The sequence below is a fragment of the Mobula hypostoma genome, chromosome 10 (assembly GCF_963921235.1).
Source record: "Mobula hypostoma chromosome 10, sMobHyp1.1, whole genome shotgun sequence".
Taxonomy (NCBI): Eukaryota; Metazoa; Chordata; class Chondrichthyes; order Myliobatiformes; family Myliobatidae; genus Mobula; species Mobula hypostoma.
The window spans coordinates 101,717,145-101,733,022 of record NC_086106.1 but is presented as its reverse complement, the minus strand read 5'-3'; the positions used below and the strand labels follow the sequence as shown (position 1 = coordinate 101,733,022).

General features: G+C 43.1%; 1 protein-coding gene across 2 annotated transcripts in view; it reads right to left on the bottom strand.

The window, feature by feature from the left end:
* Positions 1–15,411, bottom strand: part of thoc2 (THO complex 2) — a 179,960-nt gene extending 164,549 nt beyond the window's left edge. For both annotated transcript variants that reach the window (XM_063060950.1, XM_063060951.1), the window contains exon 1: positions 15,332–15,411. In XM_063060950.1, the coding sequence (XP_062917020.1) occupies positions 15,332–15,396 (65 nt within the window). In that variant the 5' untranslated portion in view covers positions 15,397–15,411. The remainder of the gene's footprint in view (positions 1–15,331) is intronic.
* Between the last annotated feature and the right edge of the window lie 467 nt (positions 15,412–15,878).

Genomic DNA, 15,878 nt, shown 5'->3' with positions numbered 1-15,878 from the left:
ATTATTCCCCCTCAAGAATCAGTAAATAAAAATTTTAAATTCGAAGTTTAAACAAGGGGGACAGAAAGAAAACTAAGAGCAGCACAAAATTGCTGCTACTCCATTTGCAGACAGGGGCGGTCTCAACAGTTCAGCATTCAACACCATCCAGGCTCAACAAGAAGCTCAGAGCCCTTGGCCTTGACCCTGCCTTGTGCAGCTGGATCCTGGACTTCCAGTCAGATTGCCAGCAGGTTGTAAGAGTTAGCTCCCTCACCTCCAACCCTCTGACTCTCAATACAGGAGCCCTTTAGGGCGGTGTACCAAGTACCCTCCTTTACTCCCTGTATACCCATGACTATATCGCCACCCACAGCTCCAATGTGCTAACTAAATTTGCCCGACAACACTACATTGATTGACCTTATCTCAGTGACAAGGTGGCCTACAGGGAAGAAGTTATCTCTCTGACACAGTAGTGTCAAGAAAACAACCTCTCCCTCAATGTCGCAAAAACAAAGGAGCTGGTTATGGATTACAGGAGGAATGGAGACGGGCTAACCCCTAGTGACATCAATGGATCTGGGATTGAGAGGGTAAACAGCTTCAAGTTCCTCAGCATCCACATCACTGAAGACCTCACGTGGTCTGTACACACCAGCTGAGTGGCGAAAAAGACACAACAGTGCCTCTTTCACCTCAGATGGTTGAGGAAGCTTGGTATGTGCCCACAAATCCTAAGAACTTTCTACAGGGGCACACTTGAGAGCATCCTGACTGGCTGCATCACTGCCTGGTACAAGAACTCCTTTAATCGCAGGACTCTGCAGAGAGTGGTGCAGATAGCCCAGCGCATCTGTAGTTCTGAACTTCCCATGATTCAAGACACTTACAAGGACAGGTGTGTAAAAAGGGCCCATAGGATCACTGGGGACCCAAGTCATCCCAACCACAATCTATTCCAGCTGCTACCATCTGGGGAGCAGTACCACAGCATAAAAGCCAGAACCAACAGGCTCCGAGACAGCTTCTTCTACCAGGCTATCAGACTGAAGAACTCATGCTGATTTGAGTCACAGTCATACTTCATTGATCCCAGGGGAAATTGGTTTTCGTTACAGTTGCACAATAAATAATTAAATAGTAATAAAACCATAAATAGTTAAATAGTAATATGTAAATTATGCCAGGAAATAAGTCCAGGACCAGCCTATTGTCTCAGGGTGTCTGACCCTCCAAGGGACGAGTTGTAAAGTTTGATGGCCACAGGCAGAAATGACTTACTATGACGCTCTGTGTTGTTGCATCTCGGTGGAATAAGTCTCTGGCTGAATGTACTCCTGTGCCCAACCAGTACACTGTGTAGTGGATGGGAGACATTAACCAAGATGGCATTCAACTTGGACAGCATCCTCTTTTCAGACACCACCGTCAGAGAGTCCATTTCCATCCCCACAACATCACTGGCCTTACGAATGAGTTTGTTGATTCTGTTGGTGTCTGCTACCCTCAGCCTGCTGCCCCAGCACACAACAGCAAACATGATTGCACTGGCCACCACAGACTCGTAGAACATCCTCAGCATCGTCCAGCAGATGTTAAAGGATCTCAGTCTCCTCAGGAAATAGAGATGGCTCTGACCCTTCTTGTAGACAGCCTCAGTATTCTTTGACCAGTCCAGTTTATTGTCAATTCGTATCCCCAGGTATTTGTAATCCTCCACCATGTCAGGTCTACCACCAGCTCCTTAGTCTTTTTCACATTAAGCTGCAGATAATTCTGCTCACACCATGTGACCAAGTTTCCTCCTGTAGCCCTGTACTCAGCCTCATCTCCCTTGCTGATGCATCCAACTATGGCAGAGTCATCAGAAAACTTCTGAAGATGACAAGACTCTGTGTAGTAGTGGAAGTCCGAGGTGTAAATGGTGAACAGAAAGGGAGACAGGACAGTCCCCTGTGGAGCCCCAGTGCTGCTGATCTATATTGTGCTATTGTGTACTATAGTGTATCTATAGTGTACTCTATATTACACTGACTGTCCTACTTATTATAAATTATTATAAATTACTATGATTGCATATGACACCTTTAGATGGAGATGTAACAAAGATTTTTACTCATGTATGTGAAGGATGTAAAAAATAAAGTCAATTCAATTCAATACCGTGCAAGACATAAAAATTTACTATAAGCTACAGAAATAAATCAATTGTTCAAAAGATGAATAATAGTGTTCATGCTCCATTCACAAATCTGATAGTGGTGGGGAAGAAGCTGCCTCACAATCATTGGTCTTCCAGCGCCTGTACCACTTCCTGGATGGTTGTTACAAGAAAAGAGCATGTCCTGAATGGCGAGTGCCCTTAATGATGAATGCTGCCTTTTTAAGCCATTGCCTCTTGAAGATGTCCTCGATAGTAGGGAGGCAAGTACCCATGATGGAGCTGGCTACGTCTACAAACCTCTGCAGCCCTGTGCATTGGAGCCCCCAAACAAGTCTGTGATCAATACTCTACACCTTAGATATATGTAGAAATTTGCAAGTCTTTGGTGGTACACAAAATCTCCTTAACGTCCTAATGAAGTAAAGCTAACACGGCTTCTTCATGATTGCATTAATGTGTTGGGCCCAAGTGGATCGGAGATGTTAATCGTCAGGAACTTGAAGCTGTTCACTCTTCCCGCTACTGATCCGCCCCCCTCATTGAGGACTGGCATGTGTTCTTCCAACTTCACCTTCAGAACTACAAAATGTCAATACTGGTTATCATTGGGAAGGAGATACAGAAGCCTGAAGCCATACTCCATGATCATGGACAGCTTCCACAACCTCTGCCAACCAATTTCTAAATGGACATTGAATCCACCAGCATTGATACAACACTGAGCCAAGTCATCTGCAGAAACTCTCTGATGACTCAGCAGTAGCTGGGTGTATAAAGGGAGGACAGGAGGATGAATACAGGACCCTGATGGACGAATTTGTCAAATGTTGCAAGCTGATTCATCTGTAGCTCAACATAAGTAAGACAAGGAGATGATGATGGACTTTAAGCCTGCACTGCTCCCTGTTACTATTGATGGTGAGGACATGGATGTGGTGAGGACCTACAAGTACCTGGAAGTGTACCTGGATGACAGGCTTGAGTGGAGTACCAACAGATGCTGTGTACAAGAAGAGCCAGAGTTGCCTCTACTTCCTGAGGAGACTGAGGTCCTTTGGAGTATGCGGGCCTCACCTTCAATGTTCCATCAGTCTGCTGTCGCAAGTATAATCTTCTATGCAGTGGTGTGCTAAGACAATGGCATCAACATGGGTGATGCCAACAGGCTCAATAAACTGATTAGAAAGGCTGGCTCTGTTATAGAAGTCAAACTGAGCAAAGTGGAGGCTGTGGTAGAACTAAGGGCACTATGGAAAATTCTGGCAATTCTGGACAATGTTTCACACCCTCTGCATGCCACTTTAGCTGAACAGGGGAGCACTTTCAGTAACAGACAAAGACAACTGTGCTGCTGCACAGAGTGCTATATGAGGTCATTCTTACCCTCAGCCATTAGGCTGTATAATGAGTCAACCTATTACTGGGGAAGTGATGACCCCCTCCTGTTAGACTACTTGTGATAACTTATTTTATATTCTTTCTACTTCTAATATTTATACGTGTGCACTTATAATGCTACTGTGACACTGTAGTTTCTTCTGGGCTCAATAAAGTATCTATCTCACTAATTTTTGTTGCACTACTTATTTTAACCTGACTATTTAACAGACAAGCATATACTTAATACAGGGGTCCCCCGCTTTTCCAACGTTCGCTTTATGAAACCTCGCTGTTACGAAAGACCTACATTAGATCCCTGTTTTCGCTAATAGAAGGTGTTTTCACTGTTACGAAAAAAGGCAGCGTGTGAAAAAAGCAGCGCGCGATAAAAGGCAGCGTGCACCCCGAGCAGCCAAGCTCCTCCCCCGGAACTGCATTCTAGCCGGCATTGCTTAAACACGTGCCTGTGAGCAGCTGTTAGCAAGATGAGTTCTACGGTATCAGAAAAGCCTAAAAGAGTTCGTAAGGGTGTTACACTTAGCGTAAAACTAGACATAATTAAGCGTTTCGATCGTGGTGAACGAAGTAAGGACAAAGTGAGATTGGCTTGTGGAAGTTGACGAAGATGATGTTGAAGAGGTTTTGGCATCCCATGACCAAGAACTGATAGATGACGAGCTGATGCAATTGGAAGAGGAAAGGATAACAATCGAAACCGAATGCAGTAGCGAACGGATGGAAAGTGAAGTCGTCCAGGAACTGAACATGAAGAAGATGACCTGCCTGCCCTGATGGAAACAGACGACGATGAGATGACACCCCAGTGTCCCACCACCCCAACCCCCAGGCTGCGGTCCGATACATTGCCGTGGAGAATGCAGCAGTAGCCGGGATGCACCCAGCAATCTTTAAGAAAAAAGCCGAAATAAACAAACTAATTTATTAGGTGCTGCCTGGCACGTAAATGTCAGCCCAGATCAGAGGCGATTGCCGATTGCATCGCCTCAGATCTGGGCCGACATTTACGTGCCGGGCGGCACCTAATTAATTAGCTTGTTTATTTCAGCTTTTTTCTTAAAGATGTGCTGGGTGCATCCTGGCCACCGCTGTACCGCTGCACGCTTCGCGGCCCGGTATCGTTCCCCGGCCTGGAGGTTGGGGACCACTGTACCACCCCAACCTCCGATGATTCAGCCTAACACACCATCATCAGTGTGCTTGGCGCTGTCTTCCCAATTCCGGTAAGTGATATTACACAGTACATACATTATTTCTACTTTATACAGGCTGTGTATTTTTATGTGTTATTTGGTATGATTTGGCAGCTTCATAGCTTAAAGGTTACTGGAGAGAGTGTTTCTGCCGAGAGCGCTTGCGTGAGATTTTCGCTACAAACAACAGTGCGGCAATGATTGTGGAAAAGTATTTCTACTTTATATAGGCTGTGTATTTATCATATCTTTCCTGCTTTTACTATATGTTACTGTTATTTTAGCTTTTATGTGTTATTTGACATGATTTGGTAGGTTATTTTTTGGGGTCTGCGAACGCTCACAAATTTTTCCCATATAAATAAATGGTAATTGCTTCTTCGCTTTATGACATTCCAGCTTATGAACCGTTTCATAGGAACGCTCTACCTTCGGATGGCGGGGGAAACCTGTATGGCATTTTTCTCTTTATATTTATCATGAATTTCATTATACTGCTGCCATAAAGTTAACAAATTCACTATATGCGCCACTGATATTAAATGTGATTCTGATTAATTCATTGGTCTTGCAGAAGCTACGTCTGATGTTCCTGTTGTGACAAACAAACTCATTCTTGTTCATCTCCTTGTTACCATCTGAAATTATACCAACAGTTAATGTCAGCCATGACCAACCTCTCAAAGCTCTTCAACACAGGATGACACACACAAAAAATGCTGGTGAATGCAGCAGGCCAGGCAGCATCGATAGGAAGAGGTACAGTCGATGTTTTGGGCCGAGACCCTTCATCCTGCTGCATTCACCAGCATTTTTTGTGTGTGTTGCTTGAATTTCCAGCATCTGAAGATTTTCTTGTGTCAACACAGGATGATAAGTCATTGAGGCAGCTTCTCTGCTTTTCTTGGCCACTTTTTGAAACAGGTGGGAACATCTGACTACAACAGTGAAAGGTTGAAGATGTCCTTGAAAGATCCGCCAGTTATATGGCACAGATTTTTAGTACACCGCAAAGAACACCATCAGGGCCTGAAGCCTTGCAAGGGTATGCCCTCATGAAGGGCGTTCTGATATCAAGCTCCAAGAAAGAAACCTCAGTCACTTGATGTGGGGACTCACACAGGTGTAGTTTTAGTCTCCATTTCAAATTAGGCATGAAAGACAGCGAGTTCCTCAGACATCAGAGCATCAGTGCCACTTATGTTACCAGATTTTACCCTGAAGGAAGTAATGGCATACAAGCCCTGCCATAGTTGTCATGCATCCGATTGTCTCTTTAACTTCACGTGTAATTACCTTTTCGTTCTCAGGATGGGCTTCCACAGGACATACTGGGACATTTTTGTAGGGTTCTGGATTGCCTGTCTTGAACACCACAGATCTAACCCTCAGCAAACTGCATATGTCCTGGTCATCCAGGGCTTCTGGTTTAGTAAGACACTGTATGTTCTTGAAAGCAAACACTCATCCGCACAGGCCTTAATGAAGTCAGTGATGGCTGTGACATATTCATTTAGATCTGAAGACGAATCCCTGAATATGGCCCAGTCCACCATTTCAAAGCAGTCCTCGAAATACTCCTCTGCCATCTTGACCATTCCTTCGCTGATGATCATCAGGGTGCACAGTTGTATAACTGATCACAATACTCAGCTCCAGTGCCAGCTTGACAACTGCCAGGGGACTTTATAAGTGTGCCTTTCAAATAAATCTCAGACACATACAAAATGTATTAAGAAAAGGTAGATCACTGTTCAGACAGATTTTTGCAAAACCAACATGGTGAATCTCTCGAACTCTTATCTAGGATGATTGTGGGACATCATTGAGATATTAAGAGGGTAAAGATAATTTTTTTTTGAAACAAAATTCGGGGAGTTCTGGAGAACTGACACTAAAGAGGAATGAGACTTGGGGCAGTTTAGCCTGTTTAATAGCAAGGCAGGCAAGTATGGTCATGAGAACTACTCCTCCTATTATTTTTTTTCTTTCAATTACTGTGACTATGGGTCCCTTTCACGGCAACAGAAATTGTTGGCCAATTTATTCAAGGAAATTGACTCATAGCAGGAGGTGGAAAGGAAACCGGATTTATTTCTTAGGACACAGTGAATGATTTCAACCACTAATCTGTCTCAGATTCTCCAAAGATGCAAAGCGTAAACATTTGCCAAAGGCAATATTTATTTCTTCACTTCTTGTATCCAGCCACAAAGCATTAGTCCAAAATCCAGCACCTGGACAAGAGAAGCCAGACACCTCATATTTACAGTTTCTGTAGCTCAATGAGCACACAGTCGCAATTTAAGACTGCTACAAGAATGCTCTCAGAGCTAAGGTGTCTAGCTCTACCAAGTGAAAACAAGCAAATTGCAACTGGTGTCGTAAAGTTCTTTCGATCTACCCAATGCAAAGACACCACGTACTACAGTGAATGTAACTTTAACTCTTTATTAGCAAGTTACCAGAGAGAACCCTCCTGAAGCACTCTCTTGGGCTGCTCCGGGGTCTCTGGTTTCTGAAGCAAATAGTGTTTTTTATATGTATGCAGTCACATACATAGATACAGGTGGGTTCACCCTATTAGCTTCTGTACAGACGAGTATTGTTTAACTTATTAGCCATAAATTGTTTGTTAACAGCTTAACTACCCTTATGTCTGGGTACAGCCATACATAAGCTGACCCCTCAGAGCTTCCCACCCTTGAAACAGGCATTCCTTATAATGCTTATCTAGCAAGTGCTATCTTTCTTACAGCAGTTAATCAAAAAATGATACAGTTGTTCTTAAGCAAGGACTGAAATTACACACATCGCATACCGACAATATTATCACCCGCTCAGCTTATCTTGTGAGAAACACTTGTGCTTCTATGCTCTTTGTCAAAGTCTTAGCCGCTATGACCCTTACAAAATAGCCAGGGTCACAAGAGGCTTATGAGATGCTAACATCTAAATATTATATTACACTGGCAGCAATCACGCAAAACAAGACCAATAAGGTCAGACATACTTGGGACAAAATGGACAATGCAAGTTTTTTTCTGAACAACAACAAATTTTAAATGTTGGTTTGAGTTTAAGGGAAATATTTCTGTTATATCCATCTGCATTATATATTAACCACTGTCTACTGGATAATTCTGACAAAGGTGGTCCAAACCTGGCTGTGAAAGGAGGATGGGTGAGCATGGGACTTGCAATCTCATCCTGTTAAAAACCCAGTGCTACAACGACCTCATCCCTGCGAGAGGAAGGATCTCCGAAGGTGGACTATAACTTGAACCAGAACAGAGGACTCTGATGAGCAGCAGCCAGTGCCCTAGTAAGGGTGATGGGCTTACATCTACAGGATGGATAAATTCAATACTTGAATTTAATAAACCAACACACATCAAAGTTGCTGGTGAACGCAGCAGGCCAGGCAGCATCTGTACGAAGAGGTGCAGTCGACGTTTCAGGCCAAGACCCTTCGTCAGGACTAACTGAAGGAAGAGTGAGTAAGGGATTTGAAACAACATACATCAAAGTTGCTGGTGAACGCAGCAGGCCAAGCAGCATCTATAGGAAGAGGCGCAGTCGACGTTTCAGGCTGAGACCCTTCATCAGGACGAAGGGATTTGAAAGTTGGAGGGGGAGGGATGGAGTCAAGAGCTGGACAGGTGATAGGCAAAAGGGGATACGAGAGGATCATGGGACAGGAGGTCCAGGAAGAAAGACGGGGGGGGGGACCCAGAGGATGGGCAAGAGGTATATTCAGAGGGACAGAGGGAGAAAAAGGAGAGTGAGAGAAAGAATGTGTGCATAAAAATAAGTAACAGATGGGGTACGAGGGGGGGGAGGTGGGGCCTTAGCGGAAGTTAGAGAAGTCGATGTTCATGCCATCAGGTTGGAGGCTACCCAGACGGAATATAAGGTGTTGTTCCTCCAACCTGAGTGTGGCTTCATCTTTACAGTAGAGGAGGCCGTGGATAGACATGTCAGAATGGGAATGGGATGTGGAATTAAAATGTGTGGACACTGGGAGATCCTGCTTTCTCTGGCGGACAGAGCGTAGATGTTCAGCAAAGCGGTCTCCCAGTCTGCGTCGGGTCTCGCCAATATATAAAAGGCCACATCGGGAGCACCGGACGCAGTATATCACCCCAGTCGACTCACAGGTGAAGTGTTGCCTCACCTGGAAGGATTGTTTGGGGCCCTGAATGGTGGTAAGGGAGGAAGTGTAAGGGCATGTGTAGCACTTGTTCCGCTTACACGGATAAGTGCCAGGAGGGGGATCAGTGGGGAGGGATGGGGGGGACGAATGGACAAGGGAGTTGCGTAGGGAGCGATCCCTGCGGAATGCAGAGAGAGGGGGGGAGGGAAAGATGTGCTTAGTGGTGGAATCCCGTTGGAGGTGGCGGAAGTTACAGAGAATAATATGTTGGACCCGGAGGCTGGTGGGGTGGTAGGTGAGGACCAGGGGAACCCTATTCCTAGTGGGGTAGCGGGAGGATGGAGTGAGAGCAGATGTACGTGAAATGGGGGAGATGCGTTTAAGAGCAGAGTTGATAGTGGAGGAAGGGAAGCCCCTTTCTTTAAAAAAGGAAGACATCTCCCTCGTCCTAGAATGAAAAGCCTCATCCTGAGAGCAGATGCGGCGGAGACGGAGGAATTGCGAGAAGGGGATGGCGTTTTTGCAAGAGACAGGGTGAGAAGAGGAATAGTCCAGATAGCTGTGAGAGTCAGTAGGCTTATAGTAGACATCAGTGGATAAGCTGTCTCCAGAGACAGAGACAGAAAGATCTAGAAAGGGGAGGGAGGTGTCGGAAATGGACCAGGTAAACTTGAGGGCAGGGTGAAAGTTGGAGGCAAAGTTAATAAAGTCAACGAGTTCTGCATGCGTGCAGGAAGCAGCGCCAATGCAGTCGTCGATGTAGCGAAGGAAAAGTGGGGGACAGATACCAAAATAGGCACGGAACATAGATTGTTCCACAAATCCAACAAAAAGGCAGGCATAGCTAGGACCCATACAGGTGCCCATAGCTACACCTTTAGTTTGGAGGAAGTGGGAGGAGCCAAAGGAGAAATTATTAAGAGTAAGGACTAATTCCGCTAGATGGAGCAGAGTGGTGGTAGAGGGGAACTGATTAGGTCTGGAATCCAAAAAGAAGCGTAGAGCTTTGAGACCTTCCTGATGGGGGATGGAAGTATATAAGGACTGGACATCCATGGTGAAAATAAAGCGGTGGGGGCCAGGAAACTTAAAATGGTAGAGGGGAACTTGAATTTAATAAATCACCTATGCCTTCATATTTGAAGTCACCATGGCATATTTTTCATAAATTTTCAAATTCCAAAAGATGACAAGAATAATTTTCTTAATGGCTGTGGCAATGAGTTCACAACAAATTCATTTTAATATATTTAAGACTGAGGAGATAAGTGCAATAGTTACAGTGACTGTTAGCTCAGAGAGATTGAAATTTTGATCAACCATGAAGGGTAAGAATTCCAAACTCTATTTTGCGCAACTTGCTGGAAACTATTTTTAAACAAGTATCAACAACATCCTTATTTAGTGAATAAATCATTAAAACTACTCAAAATTTGGAAAAATATACAATTTTCAAACACGCAGGGTGTACAAGTAACTGCTCATTCTAAATTCAGAAACAAAACATAATAACTACTTAAAATACAAATTCACTTCTTATAAGATCAAATCTCCATTCAGATCAAATGGTGAGCCCTTACCAACACTGCACACATACCAGCATGCTCATATCTGTTTTAAAGTACTGCTTCAGGCAGGCAGATTATTGGAACCAATTTTTATCTTAAGCATATCAGTCCTATTGACCTCCATCAGCTGTTAAATTTCTTACTCAGTCTCTTATAAATTTCTCAAAAATTTGTTTCCAAATTCATAGAATTTCAGCCAGCCTTTCACCTGTTAATTCCAGTGCGTGTCCTTGAAAGTTGCAACTCCTCAAAGGTGACTCGTATTTAAATTTCTGCCTCACCATCTCTAGTTGCAAGCTCCCATCACTGGTCAGGTGAACAAATTTCCAATTTCTCATTGATTGTTCTACCAACGGATCTGAATCTCTTGATTGCTGATTTATCTATTCAGGGAAATAGGAACTTCTTATTAAACTCGTCCAGGCCCTCCTGCACTTATAATTCTCAATCAAATTTCCTTAGCTCTAAAAAGCAACAAAGTGAATTCAAAATTACTCTCCCTACAGAAGAATATTCCCTGACAACAGCTTCAAAAGCTCTTTCTACTGCCAGCATATCCAACTTGCAAAATGGCACGAGAACTATCGGTACTACCATAGCAGAGGTCTAACTAATGATATATACAGTGAACATAGTTTCACTGTCCCTCAGCTCATAGTCAGATGCCTTGCATGCCTTCTAAAGAAAATCATTTATCTGCCTTGCAGCTTCAGGGACTTGCAAACCAAGATTCCTATGTTTCTCACACCCTGTTCCTACCATTTATGTTCACTTTCTGGACTGAATTCCATTTGCCGTTTCAATGAAAGCATCCACTCCAAATAAAATATCTAATTTCACCATGTAAACCAACCATGCATCATTGATGAGTACCTTAAAAAAGTTGCAGCATTGGAAATTAAGCTTGGAGCAATAACCAAGCAGCACTCAAATTGAAATTGAGCTGTAAGTAAATAAGCATTTTTGCTTTTCTGAAGTTCAAAGTAGATTATCAAAATACGTACTTATTATCCTGAGATTCATTTTCTTGCAAGCATTCACTGTTTAAAAAATACAAGAATCAATGAAAAACTACACAGAAACGAAGGCTGACAAGCCACCAATGTGCAAAAGAAGAGAAACTATGCAAATAACCCAGAGTACAGGTGTCCCCTGCTTTTCAAATGTTCGCTTTACGAAGCTTCACTGTTACGAAAGACCTACATTAGTTCCCTGTTTTCACAAACAAAAGGTGTTTTCACTGTTACGAAAAAAGGCAGCGCGCGCCCCGAGCAGCCGCTCTTCCCCGGATTCGGAACGGCATCGAGGCAGGCAGACATAGAAGAAGACGACGAGATGACTCCCCAGTGTCCCACCACCCCAACCCCCAGGCCGCGGACAGATACCGATCCACAAAGAATGCAGCGGTGGCTGGAACGCACCCAGCACATCTTTAAGAAAGAAGCCGAAATAAACAAGCTAATTAATTAGGTACCGCCCGGCACGTAAACATCGGTCCAGATCAGAGGCGATTGCCCATTGTGTCGCCTCTGATCGGGGCCGACATTTACGTGCCGGGCGGCACCTAATTAATTAGCTTGTTTATTTCAGCTTTCTTCTTAAAGATGTGCTGACTGCATTTCAGCTACTGCTGTTCCACTGCATGCTTCGCGAATCAGTATCGGGTCGCTGCCCGGAGGGCGGGGGCCACTGCACCACCCCAACATCCGACGACTCAGCCTAACACACCATCATCCGTGTGCTCGATATCTTCCCGATTCCAGTAAGTGATAGTACACTGTACATACATTATTTCTACTTTATATCGGCTGTGTACTTTTACGTGTTATTTGGTATGATTTGGCAGCTTCATAGCTTAAAGGTTACTGGAGAGCGCTTGCGCCGTGTTTCTGCTGAGAGCACTTGCGTGAGATTTTCGCTACAGAGAACAGTGCGGCAATGATTGTGGATAAGTATCTCTACCTTATATAGGCTGTGTGTTCATCATATTATTCCTGCTTTTACTAATATGTTACTGTTATTTTAGGATTTATGTGTTATTTGGCATGATTTGGTAGGTTATTTTTGGGTCTGCGAACGTTCACAAATTTTTCCCATATAAATTAATGGTAATTACTTCTTCGCTTTACGACATTTCGGCTTACGAATTGTTTCACAGGAACGCTCTACCTTTGGATGGCGGGGGAAACTTGTAATGCTGTCTCGTTTGGCTGTATTCATTTATGGTTGAACGACAATCAAACTTGAATTGAAGTGAATTACCAAAAAAAATTAATTTGAGTTGCAGAATCCTTGAACACAAGTCCAGAAGTTGGGTTCAGTGATCAGTTCAGTGTTCTAAGTGAAGTTATCCACACTGGTTCATGATCCTGATGGCTCAAGTGTAATAAACTCCTCCTGACCCTGGTAGTGTGGGACCCAAGGCACCTGTACCTCCTTCCCGAAGGCAACAGCAAGAAGGAAGCATGGCCTAAATGGTAGAGGTCCTTGATGACGGATACTGCTTTCTTATGGCAAAGTTAGAGCAAGAAAAGATTCAACTGACAACCCACTGCTTTTCAAGTATGAAGTTAAAGCGCCTGTTATATTGTTCAAAGAACCAACAGATCCGTTCAAAGACTTTATTTGAAAACATAACATTAGGACACCGAAAGGATCAGGCAGAAGTGCCTCCATAGTGAAACCTAGGTAATTTAAGTAAAATGCACAATCTTGCTGAATTATTTCAAAAACAGGCACAGATGTGTCAATAACCTTAAAGTGAAACCAGAGTCCTGGAAAAGAATAGCATGAACACTTACCACTTGATATAAAAAACTGATATGTTTTTAACCAAAAATAAGCACAGCTTTGAATGAAATCAATCTATTTAACAGTTTAAATATCTAACCAGCTCATAAATTTGACAATGCTACTTCAACGAGTTACATTTTTGTTTTATGCACAGGCTTGTAAAAGGCTTCAGTGGGTTGTAGATTTAGCAACCTCCATCATGGGCACAACCCTCCCCATCATCAAGAACATATTCATAAGGTAATCCCTCAAAAAGGTTGCACCCATCATTAAGGTCCCTCACCACCTGCGACATGCCAGTTCTAATTAGGGAAGAAGAACAGCAGCCTGAAGACCCATCTTCAATATATTAAAACAGCTTTTTCCCCTCTGCCATAAGAACCCTGAATGGTTCATGAACACGATTCTGTTATTCCTCTTTAGCGCTATTTTTGGCTGGTTGGTGGCGCAATGGCAGCAGCACCGGACTCCGGAGCCAAGGCTCCCGAGTTCGAATCCAAGTCGGGCCACCTCCCGAGCATGCTTTCCATCTGTGCCAGGTTGAGCGTCGAGCTAGCCACTCGGCCTCGTTAAAAAAAGGGTTGAGTTAGGAACGTTCATATTGTGACCCAGTTAATCCAAAAGGAGACCAATCCTGACAACACGCGCCAGACAAGAATGGCTGACTGTTTGGTGCGACACACTAAAAAAAAGCACTATTTTTTATATTTTAACTGAATAGTAATTTGTTATGCCTGTACTGTATTGCTGCCGCTGAACAAGAAGTTTCACAACTTATGTCAGTGACAATAAACTTAATTCTGATTCTAATGTTCAACCACCCATTACTAAAAAAACTCCAATACTTGTTTAATCATGATCAGTTTCAAATTCCCTCACTTTTCAGTGTTTATATATTGAACAAGGGCCAGAGATAATTTATTTCAAATGAGAGCATCAGGACTAAGATGGCCAGACTGGGTAACAGCTTCTTCCCCAGGTGATGAGATTAATGAATACCCTGCCACCACCAAAGTCTCATCACTAGGTCAGCGAGCCATTTACTGTTTATCCATGCTATGTACTTCATACGCATTTTGAATTATATTTTATCAACTTATTCGTGGCAATACTTTATGTGCCGTGTGTGATATATTTAATAGGGATACACCATAGTCTGGAGGAATGTTGATTCATTTTGTTGTGTATATGTACAGTCAGATGACAATAAATTTGAACTTAATATGCAAAATGCACAAAGTGGCCAAAAGGTCACAGAGTTAAAATACTTGACAGAAAGGAAATGTAATGTTACTAAGGTCTGGAATATGTACACAGAAATAAAAAGTCAAAGCAAACTTTGAGATCTTTTAAAAGGTAAATGCTCAGCCTTCTCAAAGAAGCCAAATTGATATGGCTGTGGGACAAGGACAGGACAAAATAAATCACTTTCTTCAGGACAGCACCAATGTCTCTTTACGAAGCATCTTAATTCTATGTTCTAAGGTTGAGACAACAGGAAAAATATCCTACATACTTCAATTCTATGAAGTACAAATGGCTTGGCAATTTTATTCTGCTTTGCCCTCCCAAATTCCTTATCTCACTCAAAATCTCACTTAATTTGCTGAAGATTTGCTTAATTACCACTTACTTTTTAAGTTATGGAAATTGATTACTTTGCTATAACAACTCGCTAAAAGGACACCTTTCGATTTCCTTCAACTTATATTTTGCACTTCTGTTAAATCCTATCACTTACATTTGGGCCCAATGAACTTCCTACTTATGCAAAGATTTTCCAAAACTCACGTATATTCAACCCAATTTTACGTTACACCTAAGACATCCACGTTCCTCATAACAGGCACGGAAAACACAGTCTAAGATGAAATGTGGTCTATTCCTAGGCTGAAGATCGGGCCCTCAGTCGACCTAAAAGCACCACGTTTCTATAATATGCAGATATACACAAAAGCTCGCACAACGCTGTGCAACTGATGAACGGGCCGCTCGGGTTGGCTCTGCAGCACGAAATAAGGTATAAATAACCATCACGGAACCCGCCCGTTAAGTTGTTCTCAAACGGCGGACTTACAAGTCAGTTCTGCCTCCTTTCTCCCAGTTCTTCAGCCAGTCACTATGGAAAACCATCACCGCCATCTTAGCTACACACCATTCTACACCAAGAGCCCGGATGTTTCGCCCGGCAAGCTTGCGGGTCAGAGGTCAATGTAGCCCGGCGTACGCTGGGAGTCTGGGAAGAGTCCTAATGTTTGTCGTTCTGACTTGCTCCAGCGGCTATGTCCTTTGACTGTAACATAAATTCTTCTTCCGTGAAGTTAGTCCTCGTTATGTCCTAAATCTGCAAACCTAGGAATGCCCGAGTGGCAGTTGTGGATATCTACTGTCTTCGACTACGCCGTCTATAATTGTAGACTTAATTGACTCTTAAACTGTTTCCTTCGTCCAGTGGTACTGGGTGATAGATAATAATTAATAACCCGACTAGAATGGGCTTTTCTTCCTATTGTAGATAGATACTTTATTGATCCCAAAGGAAATTACAGTGTCATAGTAGCATTACAAGTGCACAGATATACAAATATTAGAAGAGAAGTAAGAAATAATTTTAAAATGTTACC